We start from the raw sequence: 15,748 nt of genomic DNA, 5'->3' as shown, positions 1-15,748 counted from the left end.
AAAAAGTGGTGGCATGTTGTGGCACACATTGTCATATCTTGAGGTCTGAGGAGGTGGAGTGATTAACAAAATGCCAGTTGTTCTAATAGGCCTATCCACAGAAAGCCAGTGTAATAAATGACTGTGCAGCCTATAGGTTGTATTCTGAACTGAGGATAAATCCATACTGTACATGAGAAATTGCTGTTCTTACACTGACTAATTGATCATAGAAACAATCACGTCAGTAAATCATTGGCTGTTTACTGTTTAATAGGGATTTTTACCTGCTTCTCCCGACACAAACCTCTAAAAATGAATTCACTCTGCTTAGCACTTCCATATGCATAAGTGAGGAAATGAAACTGTCTGACAGCTTCTGCAGACTTAACAGGAAGGAAGACATACAGAAACTTGAAGGAAACCTGCCAGTGAGTTTTCATTCACTAAACCCGCTTTCTGAACACAGATCACGTCAGTCATCAAGACAGGCAGCAAGAACAGTTAAACCCGGGTTTTCACCTCACTTTTGTAGTGTAGACAAATATAACAATAAAACAGAGGTCCTATTAATTGGTCCACATTGTTTAACTGAACAACGTTATTCTCCGGAGCCTTATAATAAAAACTTGTATTACAGCAAAATCTAGAAGTAATGTTTGACTGCAGCATTAACATCAAAGAAAAAGTGAATAAATTTAACTTGGTTTTTACAATTCTCTTTAAAATTAAATCTTGCCTATCCATCAGCACAAGGGGTAGAGTTACAGGACTTTGTCGTTACCTCACTTGATTATTGTAACCCTACTCTTGTCTTTGTCAGAAACCATTCACACAGCTCCACCTAATTCAAAATACAGCTGACAGAAACATGTAATGTGACATGTATAACATGAAACGCTTCCAGATGTGCTGTGGGATTTTGTGACAAACACACATTTGTCATCCATCATAGCATAACACCAAGTCAGTTAAAATTCAGGGACATCAACCTGTCCATTTAGGAAGCACTGCAAATCAGTTTGTATGTTAGTGTATAGTGTTTGCCATGCATATTAAGGTGACAACATGTACAATAGAGAGACAAAAGCAAAAAGCTAAAATTGCTCTAAATAACATTTAAATATAAAGCAAAAATAATAATTATATTGTTTCCCCTACTGCTGCAGACAACATTCTTGAATTTATAGAGTAATTACACTACACACAATTTAAGATGCTCCACCACATGACTGAACCCTCCTAGTTATAATCAGTGTGTATCACTGACAGACTAGTCTTTCTGTACAGTACACAAAATGTGTAGGGTCAGATAGATTAAATGTATTTATTTATTTTTTTGTCCAAGGATTACCTTTGTATTTTAAGATAAATGGTTTCACATTGAAAACATTTAAAGTACTCCAGCATGTATCCTGATTCATGACTTAAACCCAGATACCTGTCGTTTATATTTGTGTCCGATATATTTCTGTGCTTTTTCAGCTAATTAATGTACTAAATTATGCAATATTTCATATTCCTACTTTTATATTATATATATATATAAAAAAGAAGAATGCACCATCAAATTGTAGTACAACAACAAAAATGCCCAACATAAATTTTGCATAAAATGTATTTATTGTAGCTCAACTGTAAAATATCTAGGACACATTGATCAGTGTTTTGGGACATTATGTTATTTTTTTATATATTTGTTTATGTAACATATGTTAAAAAAATATTTTAATGTAATCAATAATTTTAAGTCCACAAATATCAACAAAAATTATGCAGAAATACAGGTTACAGGTTTTAATTTTAACAAAATATAAATGGACACTACTTGCCATTTTATTACAGTCTTTGTGTACATACATACATATATATATATATATATATATATATATATATATATACATATATATATACATACACACACACACATACATACATACACACACACATATATATTCACACACACACACACATAATTATTTGATGCAGTATCATTAAATCAAGGCTTTCAGCAAAGTTCTGAATGAATGAGCAAATATCTTAAGTAGCAGCAAATGTTCGGTTTTCATGGAAAACATTCTGAGAAAATGTGAACAGACTAGGACTCACAGCTTTGAATCCCAGCTTCATCACTGGCACAAAAATATCTACCATTAGTAATTCAAAATTAAATGTCTAATGGTGTCTAAAGTAATAACAGTGTCCGTGATTGGGAAGACGGTCATCTTCCCATTTACCCACGTTTCTTGCTTTGAGTCATGCTTCAGCCTGGGTCATTTGTGACACTGCATCTATGGTGTCACTGCTTTGAATGACAAGCTGTGTTCGTCAGAGTTTCTCACCTGAGCTTCAATTAGAGCTGGACTTCTGAGGGTCAAGCCAACTGGCCCCTTCAAGGGGATGTTGAAAAAAAGTCTGTGCTCAGCTGTGTGTGCAGCTGTTTTCTCAAGGGACTGTGGATGGGAATCTTGAGCCTGGAGAGACAAATACAAAAAGTAAAGGATAAATGGACACAGCAGACAGTGGCAATATTCTGGATTTTTTTTATTTTTAACAAATCCTATAAGAAGAAGAAGAAGAAAAAGAAGAAGTACTTCATTAAGAAGACTTAAACCACCAATGAATTCAACTTACCCGCTAAGTATTGTTTGTATATCCAAAAGCATATTACCTGGGATGTATGCCAAGTAAGTAATGCATATTAAATAAAATTATTTTAAAAAACATTACTGATCCACACTGCTTCACTGAGTGACATGTTTCAATATTAGAATGACCCTGGGACCACAGACCACAGAGCTTGTATTAATCCTGAACTGAATACAGTGTCTTTACTTCTGTTTGAAAATTATCAGCACTGCTTGGAAACTGCCCTAGCTACTGCAGATGCTGTGTATCTATCACATATAAGAAACTGCAGTGTTCAAATGCCATACTTGCATGGCAGATGAGGAATTGCCATTAGGACTTGTCAGCTGATGATAAATTCTCCAACACCCAACAAATAAGTTTCTACTAAAAACTGAATGAGAACGTTAAATTAAGTAAACTGATGCCTACAAAGCAGAGTATAAATGGGAGGGAAAAGGTATATATAAATATCAGTGCACTCGCTGAAATATCATTAGGAAATTTTTGAATTAGTTAAAATTGTTGTCCTGTTGGCTCCATCGAGCCAGGATCTCCAGCGTGCGCTGGGGAGTGTGAAGCGGCTGGGATGAGAATCAGCACCTCCAAGTCCGAGGCCATGGTACTCAACCGGAAAAAGGTGGCTTGCCATCTCCAGGCCAGGGGAGAGATCCTGCCTCAAGTGGAGGAGTTTAAGTATCTCGGGGTCTTGTTCACGAGTGAGGGAAGGACGGAATGCAAGATTGACAGACGGATCGGTGCATCGGCAGCAGTAATGCGGTTGGTGTACCGGTCCGTTGTGGTGAAGAAGGTACTCAAGAGGTACTCTCGATTTACCGGTCAATCTACGTTCCTACTCTCACCTATGGTCATGAGCTCTGGGTTATGACCGAAAGAACAAGATCACGGATACGAGCGGCTGAAATGAGCTTCCTCCGCAGGGTGGCTGGGCACTCCCTTAGAGATAGGGTGAGGAGCTCGGTCACCCAGGAGGAGCTCGGAGTAGAGCCGCTGCTCCTCCACATCGAGAGGAGTCAGTTGAGGTGGCTCGGGCATCTGTTTCGGATGCCTCCTGGGCGCCTCCCTGGGGAGGCGTTCCGGGCATGTCCCACCGGGAGGGGGCCCCGGGGAAGACCCAGGACACGCTGGAGGGACTATGTCTCCTGGCTGGCCTGGGAACGCCTTGGTGTCCCCCCGGAAGAGCTGGAGGAAGTGTCCAGGGAGAAGGAAGTCTGGGTATCCCTGATTCGGCTACTGCCCCCGCAACCCGGCCCCGGATAAGCGGAAGATGGATGGATGGATGGATGGATGGATGGATGGATGGATGGATGGATGGATGGATGGATGGATGGATGGATGGATGGATGGATGGATGGATGGATGGATGGATGGATGGATGGATGGATGGATGGATGGGCTTTCTGACCAGTTGGGGACATCGGGGACCAGAGAATTCTGGATACAAAGGTCGTATCAGTCCATTAAGAGGCTTCCATCTACAGCTGAACAATGATCCAAAGCATTCCTCAAGATGCGCCATGAACTACTTTAAGAAACATTTGACTGAAGCTTTTGGACCAACCTTTGCAGTACCTTTCTGTATCCATCTAACTGTATTGTTAGACTGTACCTAATAAACTGACCCTGAGAACATGGTAATATGAACAAAAGGAACATCAATGATAAGAGGCAATTCAATTATAAAAGTAAAAAAGTGACAAATTACTAAACATTTTCAGTATTTTAAAGCATTTTTACGCTTCAGAATTTGTGAGGCACTTGTTTGGGAAACAAGGGTTGCCTTATCCTTGTTACGCTAAAACGCCTACCTCAAGCTTCTTCTTTCATCGCTTTTTTCTTGGTTTCCGCTTTTTCTTAACAGAGACATACCCTGTGCTGCTTATGTCCATGTCATTTTCTGCTATAAAATTGAAACAGTAACAGATTAGACCTACAGTGCAGGCCTAGAAGAATGACATTTTATGCATGAATATTAATATCTAAAATGTACTTGCATTATAACAGGAATGAGTGCAAAACATACCTGGAGGGACACTGATCTGCATACTGCCCTGTTGCACTCCATCCTGTTGGAATGGGCTCAGGCACAGAAAGAGAGTTTTCAGAACAGATCCTACAACATAAACAAAGCATTAATAACATTTCAGCAATACTCATCAGCAGTTCATAGCAATATTCATTTCAGATTTTATTCTTACCTTTGTGAGAAGAAATGTTGGGCGGCTGCTGCTGAGCCTGGGTTGTAGATGAATCTGGTCTGTTACAACAGGGAGCTGGACTGGAGGATATTTCACAGAGAGATTCAGACTCAAGACTGCAGACAGGATTCACCAGCTGCTCTGTAAGTTGATTTTCAAGTTCAGATGAACCATCTTTACATTCATTTTTAGGTCTAGGGGAGATATTATGAGGCGACGGCCAGTGAGATGATTGTCTGACATCAGTTTTGACCTGGAGTGATAGAGCAGTCTCTGAATTAGAAGCTCTTTGTTTGGAGGGTGATAAATGACCTGTATTAACAAGTGAGTGGTCTGACTCTTGAGAAGATGAGGAAGTCCTTGAATAATCCAATTGAGACTCTGTGCATGGGAGTGGAGCTCTGAGAGGGGTAGCAAAAAGGCTGAGGAAGGACCCATCAGTGGTCTTTTCAGGTTCATCTGCAGTTTCAACACGTATATCTTTGCTTGTGCAGTGTGCAGACTGTGGAGTAGAACAGGTAAACTGACCAAGTCCTTGAGAGTAGTCAGGATCTGGTGTTGACCTCAGGCTGCCAGTAATGGGGCTTGCAAAAAGGCTATAAAATGGCCTTTTCTGGGTCTTATTACATCCCATTGACAAATCACTACGATGTGCACTTCTACTGCTGTACTCTGATGTGGCTTCCGTAGAATACTGCTGGGTGCCAGGCTCAATAACAGATTGTGTCATCTTGGAGTGTTGGTAGATCTGGTGAATAGATTTCCCAGAATCAGTGCCATTGGTGGGTTCACATCTATCTTTAAACTCTGAGAAACCTGAAGGACAAAGAGGGTTTATTGAAGCTTGAGAGTTGGATGTCAGAGCAGAGAGATGTGACTTCAGCTGTGTAGGATGTCCGGAACAACCTGTCAGAACACGTTCACTTCGGCCAGTTACAGAGCATGTAAGCAGGTGCGTGCTTCCTTTCATTCCTCCTTGGCTTTTGGAAATCACAGATTTCTCTAAGACTGCGGAAAGAGAATGCAGCTTGACTTTCTGTGTAGATTTCTGGGAGTCTTTCGTTTCCCCACCTTGTTTTTTCTGCTCCCCAGAGGCCAGAGTAGAACCAGGATGTGTCGCTGTAATCCGCTCTGCGTGCATTTGGAGGGATGGCAGGCTGCTGAATATTTTTTCCTTGGAGTTGGTTTCTTCATTTCTGTTACATACCGAATACAAAACCTTCTTATTTTGGGTTTCGGATTTTAGCGGAGGTTCAGTGACCTCTTCACAGTCAGCTACTGGGGTATATGTTATAATATGTGCAGTAGGAGGGGTAGGTGTGTGGCCAGAGGTAAAGTTTTCCACTGATTTACAAGACCTGAGGATAGCACCGACTGAGTATGGAGCTTCACTTCGGTCTGAAGTGGAATCAGGAGGCTGTGCAACAGAAAGAGGTGTAGATTCTTGACTTTCAGGAGTTGAATAGAAACTAGGGAATGGTTTGAATAGCTGACTCCCAAGCACTGCTTCAACTGAATAACAAACTGGTTCCTCATGATTAGGTTTAGTTGATGGGGAACTAAGAGGTTTGGCAGTATCTAATGTGTGTGGTGGGAACACTTCCTCCATGATACCAGATAGTTTTTCAGTTCGACATAAGGCTTCCTGCTCAGCATTTGTTTCTCCAGTGTTGTAAAAGTTAGGCCTGAAAAGTAAAAATATTAGGTGATGGTCAACATAACTTGCATGGATTATTAATAAATTTATAACATAATCATTATATAAATTCCTATGCAAGGATCAGTGATATATTTACGGAATCACAATGACAGGTCCAAGTTTCCATGTGGATACCTGACTGGGTGTAATAGTATATCAGGGGTGCTGCTTATTTCCATAACTTCAGACTTGTCTGCATTCACTTGCTGCCCTGATGCCTCTTGTTCAGCTTTTTTTGCAAGTTCATAGAGGTCACTGTCCCGTTTTAATACCTGTGATGAGAAGTAAACAATGTGTAGGCATATTCAGCACACAGCATTGCTTTGAACATTTAAAGAAAAATTTCATGACTGGAACTTTACATCCACACCTCTTCCAACAGTTGTTTAGTGACCTCATTCAGTGGCTCATGGGAAAACTTGCAATCTGCACCTTGAGAACACTTTCCATTGCGATGGAAGAACTTGCAAGGAAAGGACTGTGCAGCTTTGTAAAGGAAATTAGTTTCAAACAAGCAGTACAACACTTATCACTACAATGACTTTATGACAGGAAGTGCGGATTACTGCAGCAGAACCAAAAGATATTGTGCATGTATGGACAGTTCTCTCCTTTTGTGCAGAGTCCTTGGACATAAAATTTGCAGACTACTTTGATGAGATCATTGTATCCCTGAATATGCTCCAACTGGCAGCCATCACCCTGCGTAGAGAAAAGGCAAAATGTGTGACAAATCATCTTTTCAGATCAGACAAGCAACGGTCTTCTAATTTTTGGTGTAACCTGCCTTGATGCACCTTCCAAAAAGGAAGTGACGACAAAGTAGCCGACCATCCACTAACAGAGCATTCTGGTCCTTGAACTCTTGTGTCATGAACCTTGTGGGTTTTACTTGAATATCCTGTGGAGGAAAGATGACCATAACAATAAGAACCACAAAAACTAACAAAGATTTAAGATTAAAACTACTGATGTGAAAGCTTCCAGCAGCAGGTAGGCAGGTAAATAGCCTTTGAATAAAACTGTAACATTTAACATGGTGGTGGTGGATGATATCCACCCTGAAAGACACATCCAATACCTTACCTCCTTCCCACCTTTACGTTTACTGTGTCCTCCACCTTTCCTCGATGTTGGTCTAGCGTGATGGTGTCCACTTCTATTGGTGTGTTTCCGTGTATTCTTCAGTTGCTGCTGATTTTTCTGCCACTCTGTTTTCTTTTTCTGCTGTTGTTGCTTTTTCACAGCACAGGTATTTTTAGCTGTGTAACTGTTACCTTGGTGATACATGTCATTGTGGCCAGCTCTACTGCTGCGGTTATGCATCACTTCCATAGAGAAGTTAACACTTGCATACTCCCTGTCAGTGTTGTGCGAATGATACGGTTTGGCCTTGGAGTCATCATATTGAAAGGGCACATTATAAGTCCCTGTTGTCTGGGCTTGCCAGCATCGCTTCTGTGAAACAGAAATAAAGACTACTTTAGGAGGATAATTTCAATTATGTTGGAGTATAAAAAAAGGACTACAAGTGAAAGAGTGTGAAATGTTTGCATTTTTGGGCACAATTGCTTATAAGCCTTATATAAAATCAATAACTCTAAATTGTACATTTGCGTACTCCTTTGGCAGAGGTCCATCTGTTGCAAGGGTCAAAAGGGGGGATGAGAAGGTTAGGTCGAACTGACCCAGTATAAACAGGCCTGTGATGGATGAGAGGATGTGGTGGAGGCACTAAGCCCAGGAGACTTTAGTTGAACCATTCATCCCCGGAGTCATGGGACTAGATTAAACTTGAAATTGAACAGCCTCACTGGGAAGTGGGTAAAAGGTTGGGTGGTGGTCAGATGGTGTGAAGACAACAAAAATCCGCTACAAGATTAAATGTCAAGGAAATGTCTGTTAATTTAAGTTCATTTTAATTTCCAGAAACATAAATTCCTGTTGTGTGGCGATACAGGACAATCTCAATATAACAATTTACATTACACTCAGTTGCACCTAGACCTAGTTAAAATGAATGCTGTCTAACAGTCCTGCAGTAAAGCTTGTAATTATACCATGCTCAATGAACATCTTTTCCGACATAGTAACCTTTTTAATCTTTTAAAGGTCATTTTGAAGGCTGTAGTTTGTGGCTACAATATGTACTAGTGATTGTCTGCTAATGATTTGGCTATTTGGATATAGATGACTAGGATTGGTTTGTTTTTTGGTAGAGGGGGCACATAAGCTAGCAATGAAGTGTATATATAAAATGAGGCAGACTCAGCACATTTTAAGGATTGAACTTCTCTAAATGAAGTGTAATGGGGAATATAACAAATAGGTAAAAAGGCATTATGAAGAAAGACACTTAAAAAAAAAAAAGCTACTAGTGAAGAAATCTTAAAGTAAATATGACACATACTTTGAGACTACAAAAAGCACTCACAAGGGAAAAATGGCAAACTTTGACATTGTACAAGACATACTGGAATTCTATCAACAGGACAGGATAAATGATGTACAAATGTGAACCTACATATTCCCAAACTGTTGCTGTTTAATGGTGTACATTTTTTACCAGTAATAAACCAGTAAAATAAAGAATGTGATACAGAGTATTCCTACTTATCTTTCCTACTGCGCACATGTAGATAGGGGGCTGTAGCCAAAAGTGTGGTCTGTTCTGTCGGTGGAACGAACCATTACTATTGTCAGCCAAAGCAGCTGCACCTTTTAGCCTACAATGGCTTTAAAAACCCTTCAATCCCTCACTATACCATCCACATTACAACTTTTGTCATATAACAATGAATGAATCCATCAATCAATGAATCAATCAAAGGGGGAAAGCATGTGAACACACTGTAATATGGCAAATACAGTGGTCAGTGCCACTCAGACCACAGAACAGCGCCCCTTATTGTATCTATTGCTAATTTACATGTTAAACCTACATAATAAAATGCATTTCTCTAATACCTTCTGACGTGCTCGTGAATAAAAACAGACGCCTGAGTTAGACTCGGTCTACCTACCTCGTGGACTTAGGGTATTTGGGTATTTGCTTACTTCTATGAGCTAAAGAGCCACACGGTTTCAGATGGGACATTCTCTGTCCTTGTGGTTCCCATATAACGCGACAGGATTTGAAAATAAAATAAAATAATATTAAAATAAATACATAGATTAAGATAAAAAAAAAACAACCAGAAACACTTTCCGAATATATAGACTTGAATGCATGCTGTATTTTTGGACTGTCTGCGAAATACTGCTTAGTGTGACATCGTGTTGTGATTTTAGTGCAATGACATGCATTTACATAGATGCCACAAACCACCAGGACCACACATAGCACGGCACGGACCTCAACCCCTTGAGAGAGACGAGGCACCTGGCTGGTACGAACCAGACAGGCCACACTGCTGCCACTCAGAGCACTCAGACCACTCAGACCACCGAGTCCCCCCTAGAGCTGGTCTCTCTAATGGTTTGTGCCACCGACAGGACAGACCACACTTGTAGTGGTGTAGGAAACAAAGCTTTTCGATCAGTGAGACATGTGATAAGCAAACTGCCAACAGTACCATGTGATGAAACACGTGATGTTAACTTTCATGTCACGAGTCATGAAGGTATGTTTGTTGTCAAAGCTCACCCACCTTGTTGTGAGGGTCGGACTGATTATCCCGGGGCTTCCTCTTCTTGTTGGCGTCTTTTTGGTCCCCGTCCGTCCCGCTGTGTGTCAAGGCTCCTTCATCCCCGTCGACCGCAGACAGCTTCGCGAACAGGTTTGCGAAAGCCATGCGCTCGTCATTAGCGACTCACAGAAGATATTACGGTAAAAAGCCAACTTCTCAGCGGCCAACTGCACAGAGACGCTAACGTTAGCTAAGACAGGTTCGCACACAGAAAACGTCTAGTAAAAGCTGAGTCATGTCCATGTGTTTCTTATTGTGATTCACATGCCTGCAATGAACGTATACAAATCTCTACATTTTGCTTCTTCTTCTTCCGTATTTGATACGTCATACTGACGTTTTCTTCTTCTTCTGTTTTAACGGCAGTTATCAGCCAGCCACTTAACGCAATACCGCCACCTCTCTTGCCCTGAGGTCTCCTCATTGGACTCTATCAAATATGGACGCGGGGCCCCAAGTGGAGACGCAGGCATTTGGCCCCACCTACCTGCAAAGCTTTGTATTGCCCTGGTATATTTGGTGACCTGTAATAGACCTGTAGGACTGTGGTGATCATTAGCATTACTACAGTTTATTAAAAATTATTAAAGTATTCAGAAAGTTTTCCTTTTCCTAAGTATCTTGTCTTAAACTGAAAGAAGCTCACACCAGATTAACAAAATTCCGTATTAAGAGTGTAAAACTGTCCTTATGTCTGGTTGTTTTGGCGGACAGTGTTGTGTAGCACCGAGGGGAGGAGTGTCCAAGATGTTAGGGCAGAAATCTTGTCTGCCTGCCTCATGACCTGTGAGGTGCACAGGTCCTCGATGGAAAGTAGGTTAGCAAAATGATTCTTTCTGCAGCCCAACTGTCTGTTGGAATCTGTTCCTGGCAGGTTTGGATGCTGAACCCAGTCAACAGTGATGGAGATCAGACTCAGTGATTCCCCTGTAGAGCTGTACCAGCAGCTCCTGAGGCAGGTTGAATTTCCTGAGCTGACACAGAAAGAACATCCTCTTCTGTGCCTTCATGATGATGTTAGGTGTCCAGTTCGGGCCTTGGGATATTATGGATCTCAGAAACTTGAAGGTCTCCAGTATGGTGGGGGGCTCCTCCTGAAGTCCACTGTTTTGAGAGTGTTAATCTCCAGGTTGTTAACAACCACATCACAGGGTCAGCTGTTCAACCTCCGGTCTAAACACAGACTCGCCACCATCTCGGACGAGACTTCAAGATTTCAAGTTGTGTCAATGAAAACACAAAAGGGTAGTTCAGTGTGATTATTATGCTCCAAATCAGTGTTTCTTCAAGTGATTTTTTTTTTAATTTCCACTTTTACTGAAATTTCTCAAATCTTCACTACATTTCCAACTTTCTAAACTATTTAATTTAGAATAAACGTTTGCGTTGTACCACGATTTGCCACATCATAACTATGATAATTTGTCAAACATGTTGCTCTTTAAATGAATGAAACAACATGCAGTTTGGGGATACTGGGACAAACTAGGGACCAGAATTCCCCTATCACACCCGGCAGGAGCCCAGGGGCAGGCTGTGCAAAGAGGCTCCTGAGACAATCCAGCACATGACAGTGCATGACAGCAGGGTGTACAGAAACATCTGTGCCAAGTATGGGCTGGATGTCCCAAGATCAAAATGGAAAACACCCCCAGAGGTAGTTAAGAATGACTGGACATATATATCTAGTTAAATTATAATTGAATCCTCTGGGATGATTGGTGAACTGTGCACATTCTACCTCTCATTAATCAGCGAGAATGATAAAAACTCAGCCACGTTCAAGAGATGAGATAGAAGCTGAACTTTGTTCCTCCACATGTGAGGCTGTCCCTGAGTCTGGCTCAAAGTTCGGGTCAATCAGACAGTTTCAGTATTGCGTGTGAGCGTGTTTGTGTTCCCCTTCACTCTCTGAAGTCTTAACTCTGTGCACACTGAGCTGTGTGAGCTACAGTATGACCCGCTGGGCCCTTCTTGCTCCCATCCTGCTGGGCGTGCTGATCCACAGTGCTATCAGTCAAGAGGCTGAGGACCCCACAACACCACCACCGGGTCAGGCCTCTGATGGAAAGCAGGAGGACGAAAACGAAGAGTGGGGACTGAACTCGATCAGAGGCAGCTTTGAAGCTGTCAGCGGCTACTTTGACTCCATGCTGGAGTTCATGGGCGGGCGTGATGGGGTGTGCCAATACCGCTGTAGATATGGTAAGCTGGTTAAATAGACAAGGGTTTTAAAAAATACTTAACCTATTTACCTTTTATCAGACTATCGTCCACCACTGATGTCTCTGTTTAGTTCTTTGTAAAAACATTTTAGAATTTAATCTAAGACTAAAGACAGAATATTTACATTAGTAGTTTAGTAGTAGTATTAGTAGTGAGGATTATGTAAAAAAAATTAATACTGGACCAAAAAAAAAAAACTTCTACTGTAATATACACATACAAAAGATATATGGGTAAAATCCAATCAAAGTATTTTTAGTGACATGTTTTTTCCATAATGAGAATCTTCATTAGAATGTACTTTAGACCAGAGACCCTCACCTGTTAACATATTTTTTAACTATTGATGAAAAAAAAAAATCTTGCATCAGAGTTGGCCTTTTTATAATTTGGGACTTTTATATCCATTGAATAAAATGTAAAAAAAATCCCATATAAATGTTGATTTTAAATTAATTAATTAATTAAATTAATAGCGTATGATAATGCACTCTGCATAAACACTCCCCGGTAATACTGTTGTTGATGAGATATGAACATATCACATCAATACTTTAACTGGAAATTACCTTCATAGATTTAAATGTAAAAATTTAATATATATAACATTCTCATACTTAAAGAGACCACATAGTTTACTTAGGCAAAGTTTATCACCTTCATTTTCTTCTGGGAGCAGAAATGGACTGTAACCCCAGCATGACAGAACAGGTTTCATGTAATGACTGAGGAATGTGGCAAACACACAAAAAAACTCTTTCTTTCTCTATGTGCAAACATGGATCAACTTTTAAACCTATACTGTTATCAAACATATTCTGGAACAACTGCACTGGCCTGTAATAAAACACGACCTACATCTAATAATTTGCTTTGCTTCCTTGTCAGGTAAAGCTCCTCTTCCTCGTTCTGGCTACGAGATGCCAGAACCCAATGGATGCAACTCCTACTTCTTTGGACTTCCTGTTCCAGAAGGGGTATGTTACAGAGCAAATTCTATTGGAAATTTGTTCATTAATCACATAAAACATGAATCTACATTCCTTAGAAACTATACAGGGGCGGAGAAGGGGTATGCACATTTTGAGTCTAATTAACCCTTGCCAAAATTATGGAAAATTCTGAAATTAATAATCAATTACTTATTATTAATCAATAATCACTGTGGTTCTTTTTTTTTCTGTGATATTTCTGCTTCACGTATGGCAGAACATATTGAGTTTTGCTGAAGTAGCCTTATATTTTACATTAATCTATATTCATTTAACATCAGTGCCTTTTATGATCGTTCTGATGTTGCACATCTGTCATGATAAAGAATCAAATAAATCCCATATACTTGCATATGTCAAAATGATCAATACTTTCTGATAACAGGCACTGAATGCCATGAAACCCGACAATGAGCCTAATAATTTTTGTTTACTGAACAACTGAAAGTCTCTAGTAGTGGGAAAAACTGACCTGTGAACTCTGTACACTTGGAAAGAAAAACACTTTAATCAAATTTTTTTATGTGCTAGATGGACATGGGCATCCCTGCCATGACCAAGTGTTGCAATCAGCTGGATATGTGTTATGACACCTGCGGCTCCAACAAGTACCGCTGTGACTCCAAGTTTCGCTGGTGTCTCCACAGCATCTGCTCTGACCTCAAGAAGAGCCTTGGCTTTGTGTCAAAAGTTGAAGGTTGGTAAACTTCCCATTTTTCACCATGATTCTGACTCAGCTGTTATAACATTTGCTACCTTGTGCAGACTTGTGGGTTTGGAGTTGACATAACAATAAGGATTTTCAATGGTGGGAAAAAATTCACAAGCAAGTCAAAATAATTGTACATCAAAGGATTTTAGCCAGCAACATTATAATCTGAAACCTGCCTCCATATTACTTCTTAAATTTTGTACCAGCTGACTTTTATGTGAAGTATAAAATACCCCCAAAGTTAATTAACATTTCATTTAAAAATGTTTCTAAAGTTCACTTCCACAATTTACTTCAAACAATAAAATATCTTTAAGTGCTTAAAACCTGTTCAATACCAATAGCACCATATATCAAATTAACTGCAGGAAGAGGAAGTCTGATATGACGCTGTCAAACATTAGCTCCACTCCACATGTTGCTGTATGTACTGACCGGCACTTGTGCCTCTGTTTCTCTGTCACTTTCTCTCCTCAGCATGTGAAACAGTAGCAGACACTTTGTTCAACACAGTATGGACCCTGGGCTGCAGACCCTACATGAACAGCCAGAGAGCAGCATGCTACTGTCAGGGAGAGGAGAAAGACGAACTTTAAATATGATTAAAACACCAACCACTCTATTTATAAAACAGTATCAACTACAGCAACAGCATCACCAGATGCTAGTACTTCAGTTACAGTGTTGCATTGACTGCTGTGTGACTACTCAAGTAATTTATTCAAAAGGTTTTCTTCTGGTTTTGGTTGGTTCAAGGCCATCGAAATGTAGACGTTTTTAAAAGTTCAGATAACACTGTTTTAGCCAAAACTGTATCTGTTCTTTCGTCTTACATCTGTGCTGTCTGTAGTCTTGGTACCAAGGGCATTTTATTTTGGAAACCTGCCCTTGGTGTGAAGTATGCTTTGCAATAGATACTCTCTTCTGCAGCACACTTTGAGTGTGTTACAATGTACTAAGGACAGTCCACCATATGAATAAATGTTATGGACACATACAGTATGTGAATGTAATTGTTTCATTTTATGTTACACTACAAACAACAGCATTTATTAGTCCTCACATCAGTACAGTGCACTAGCCAATCCACTTAAAAGTATTTCACCCTGAATTATAATTGTAATGATTTAGTCTACAAAACAAATTTTGCTCAGCTCGCCGTAGTCAGTTTTAACTAAGTTTGAGCTCCGCGTTATATTAGCAGATTAAAAAACTGTTTGTAGTATTAGAGCCATCCCCCAGTTTTCCTTCAAGAAGCAATATTTTTTTGTATGAATGTAAAAGAAGTTGATCATAATGAGGATTATCATCTGAATCCTCAGATCCCCTCTGTCACGTTCACCTCATTGTCGAGGTGGCAGTCAGCAACATTAGGTTACTGTTTGGGTTCACTCTCACTGCTCTCACAGTCATTGTCTGATGCACCAAGCAGCTATCTTCAGTGAAAAAGTTCAATAAACCCACTGTGCACTACCAGCTCTGCACCATACAGCAAACAGTCACAGTTGGTGACAAAGTGGTGAACAAATAGGATCATTTAGCAGACCCTCAAGATTGGTAGAGATTGGTGGCACTAGATTAAGGACAAAGGAGAAACAAAAGGT

At 40.2% G+C, this 15,748-nt stretch overlaps 2 protein-coding genes across 8 annotated transcripts in view; one reads left to right on the top strand and one right to left on the bottom strand.

The window, feature by feature from the left end:
- LOC113128549 (uncharacterized) overlaps nucleotides 1–10,541 on the bottom strand; it is a 28,656-nt gene extending 18,115 nt beyond the window's left edge. For 2 of the 6 annotated variants that reach the window (XR_003295519.2, XR_003295520.2), the window contains exons 1-9: nucleotides 10,176–10,541; nucleotides 7,612–7,983; nucleotides 7,313–7,426; nucleotides 7,113–7,227; nucleotides 6,896–7,005; nucleotides 6,661–6,797; nucleotides 4,827–6,511; nucleotides 4,652–4,741; nucleotides 2,322–2,453 (exon numbers count right to left, since the gene is read on the bottom strand). Coding sequence is in view for 4 of the 6 variants with exons in the window: in XM_026303962.2 (XP_026159747.1) it covers nucleotides 2,322–2,464; nucleotides 4,652–4,741; nucleotides 4,827–6,511; nucleotides 6,661–6,797; nucleotides 6,896–7,005; nucleotides 7,113–7,227; nucleotides 7,313–7,426; nucleotides 7,612–7,983; nucleotides 10,176–10,319 (2,910 nt within the window). In the remaining 2 variants the exon portion in view is untranslated. Of the gene's footprint in view, nucleotides 1–2,293; nucleotides 2,465–3,939; nucleotides 4,063–4,436; nucleotides 4,529–4,651; nucleotides 4,742–4,826; nucleotides 6,512–6,660; nucleotides 6,798–6,895; nucleotides 7,006–7,112; nucleotides 7,228–7,312; nucleotides 7,427–7,611; nucleotides 7,984–10,175 lie in introns of those variants that run through there. The other 4 variants (XM_026303962.2, XM_026303963.2, XM_026303964.2 and 1 more) reach the window with 4 other exon arrangements.
- On the top strand, nucleotides 10,163–15,066 carry LOC113128551 (group XIIB secretory phospholipase A2-like protein). 2 transcript variants are annotated; one of them, XM_026303967.1, is made up of 5 exons: nucleotides 10,163–10,304; nucleotides 10,581–12,419; nucleotides 13,329–13,417; nucleotides 13,964–14,129; nucleotides 14,622–15,066. In XM_026303967.1, the coding sequence occupies exons 2-5, from the start codon at nucleotides 12,170–12,172 to the stop codon at nucleotides 14,738–14,740; spliced, it is 624 nt and encodes a 207-aa protein (XP_026159752.1). In that variant the 5' UTR covers nucleotides 10,163–10,304; nucleotides 10,581–12,169; the 3' UTR covers nucleotides 14,741–15,066. The 2 variants fall into 2 exon arrangements, with proteins under 2 accessions (XP_026159752.1, XP_026159751.1); XM_026303966.1 differs by having other exon boundaries at nucleotides 10,214–10,354.
- The last annotated feature ends 682 nt before the right edge of the window (nucleotides 15,067–15,748 follow it).

Source organism: Mastacembelus armatus, chromosome 1 (assembly GCF_900324485.2).
Source record: "Mastacembelus armatus chromosome 1, fMasArm1.2, whole genome shotgun sequence".
NCBI classification, from domain to species: Eukaryota; Metazoa; Chordata; class Actinopteri; order Synbranchiformes; family Mastacembelidae; genus Mastacembelus; species Mastacembelus armatus.
This window is presented reverse-complemented; position numbering and strand designations above follow the sequence as displayed.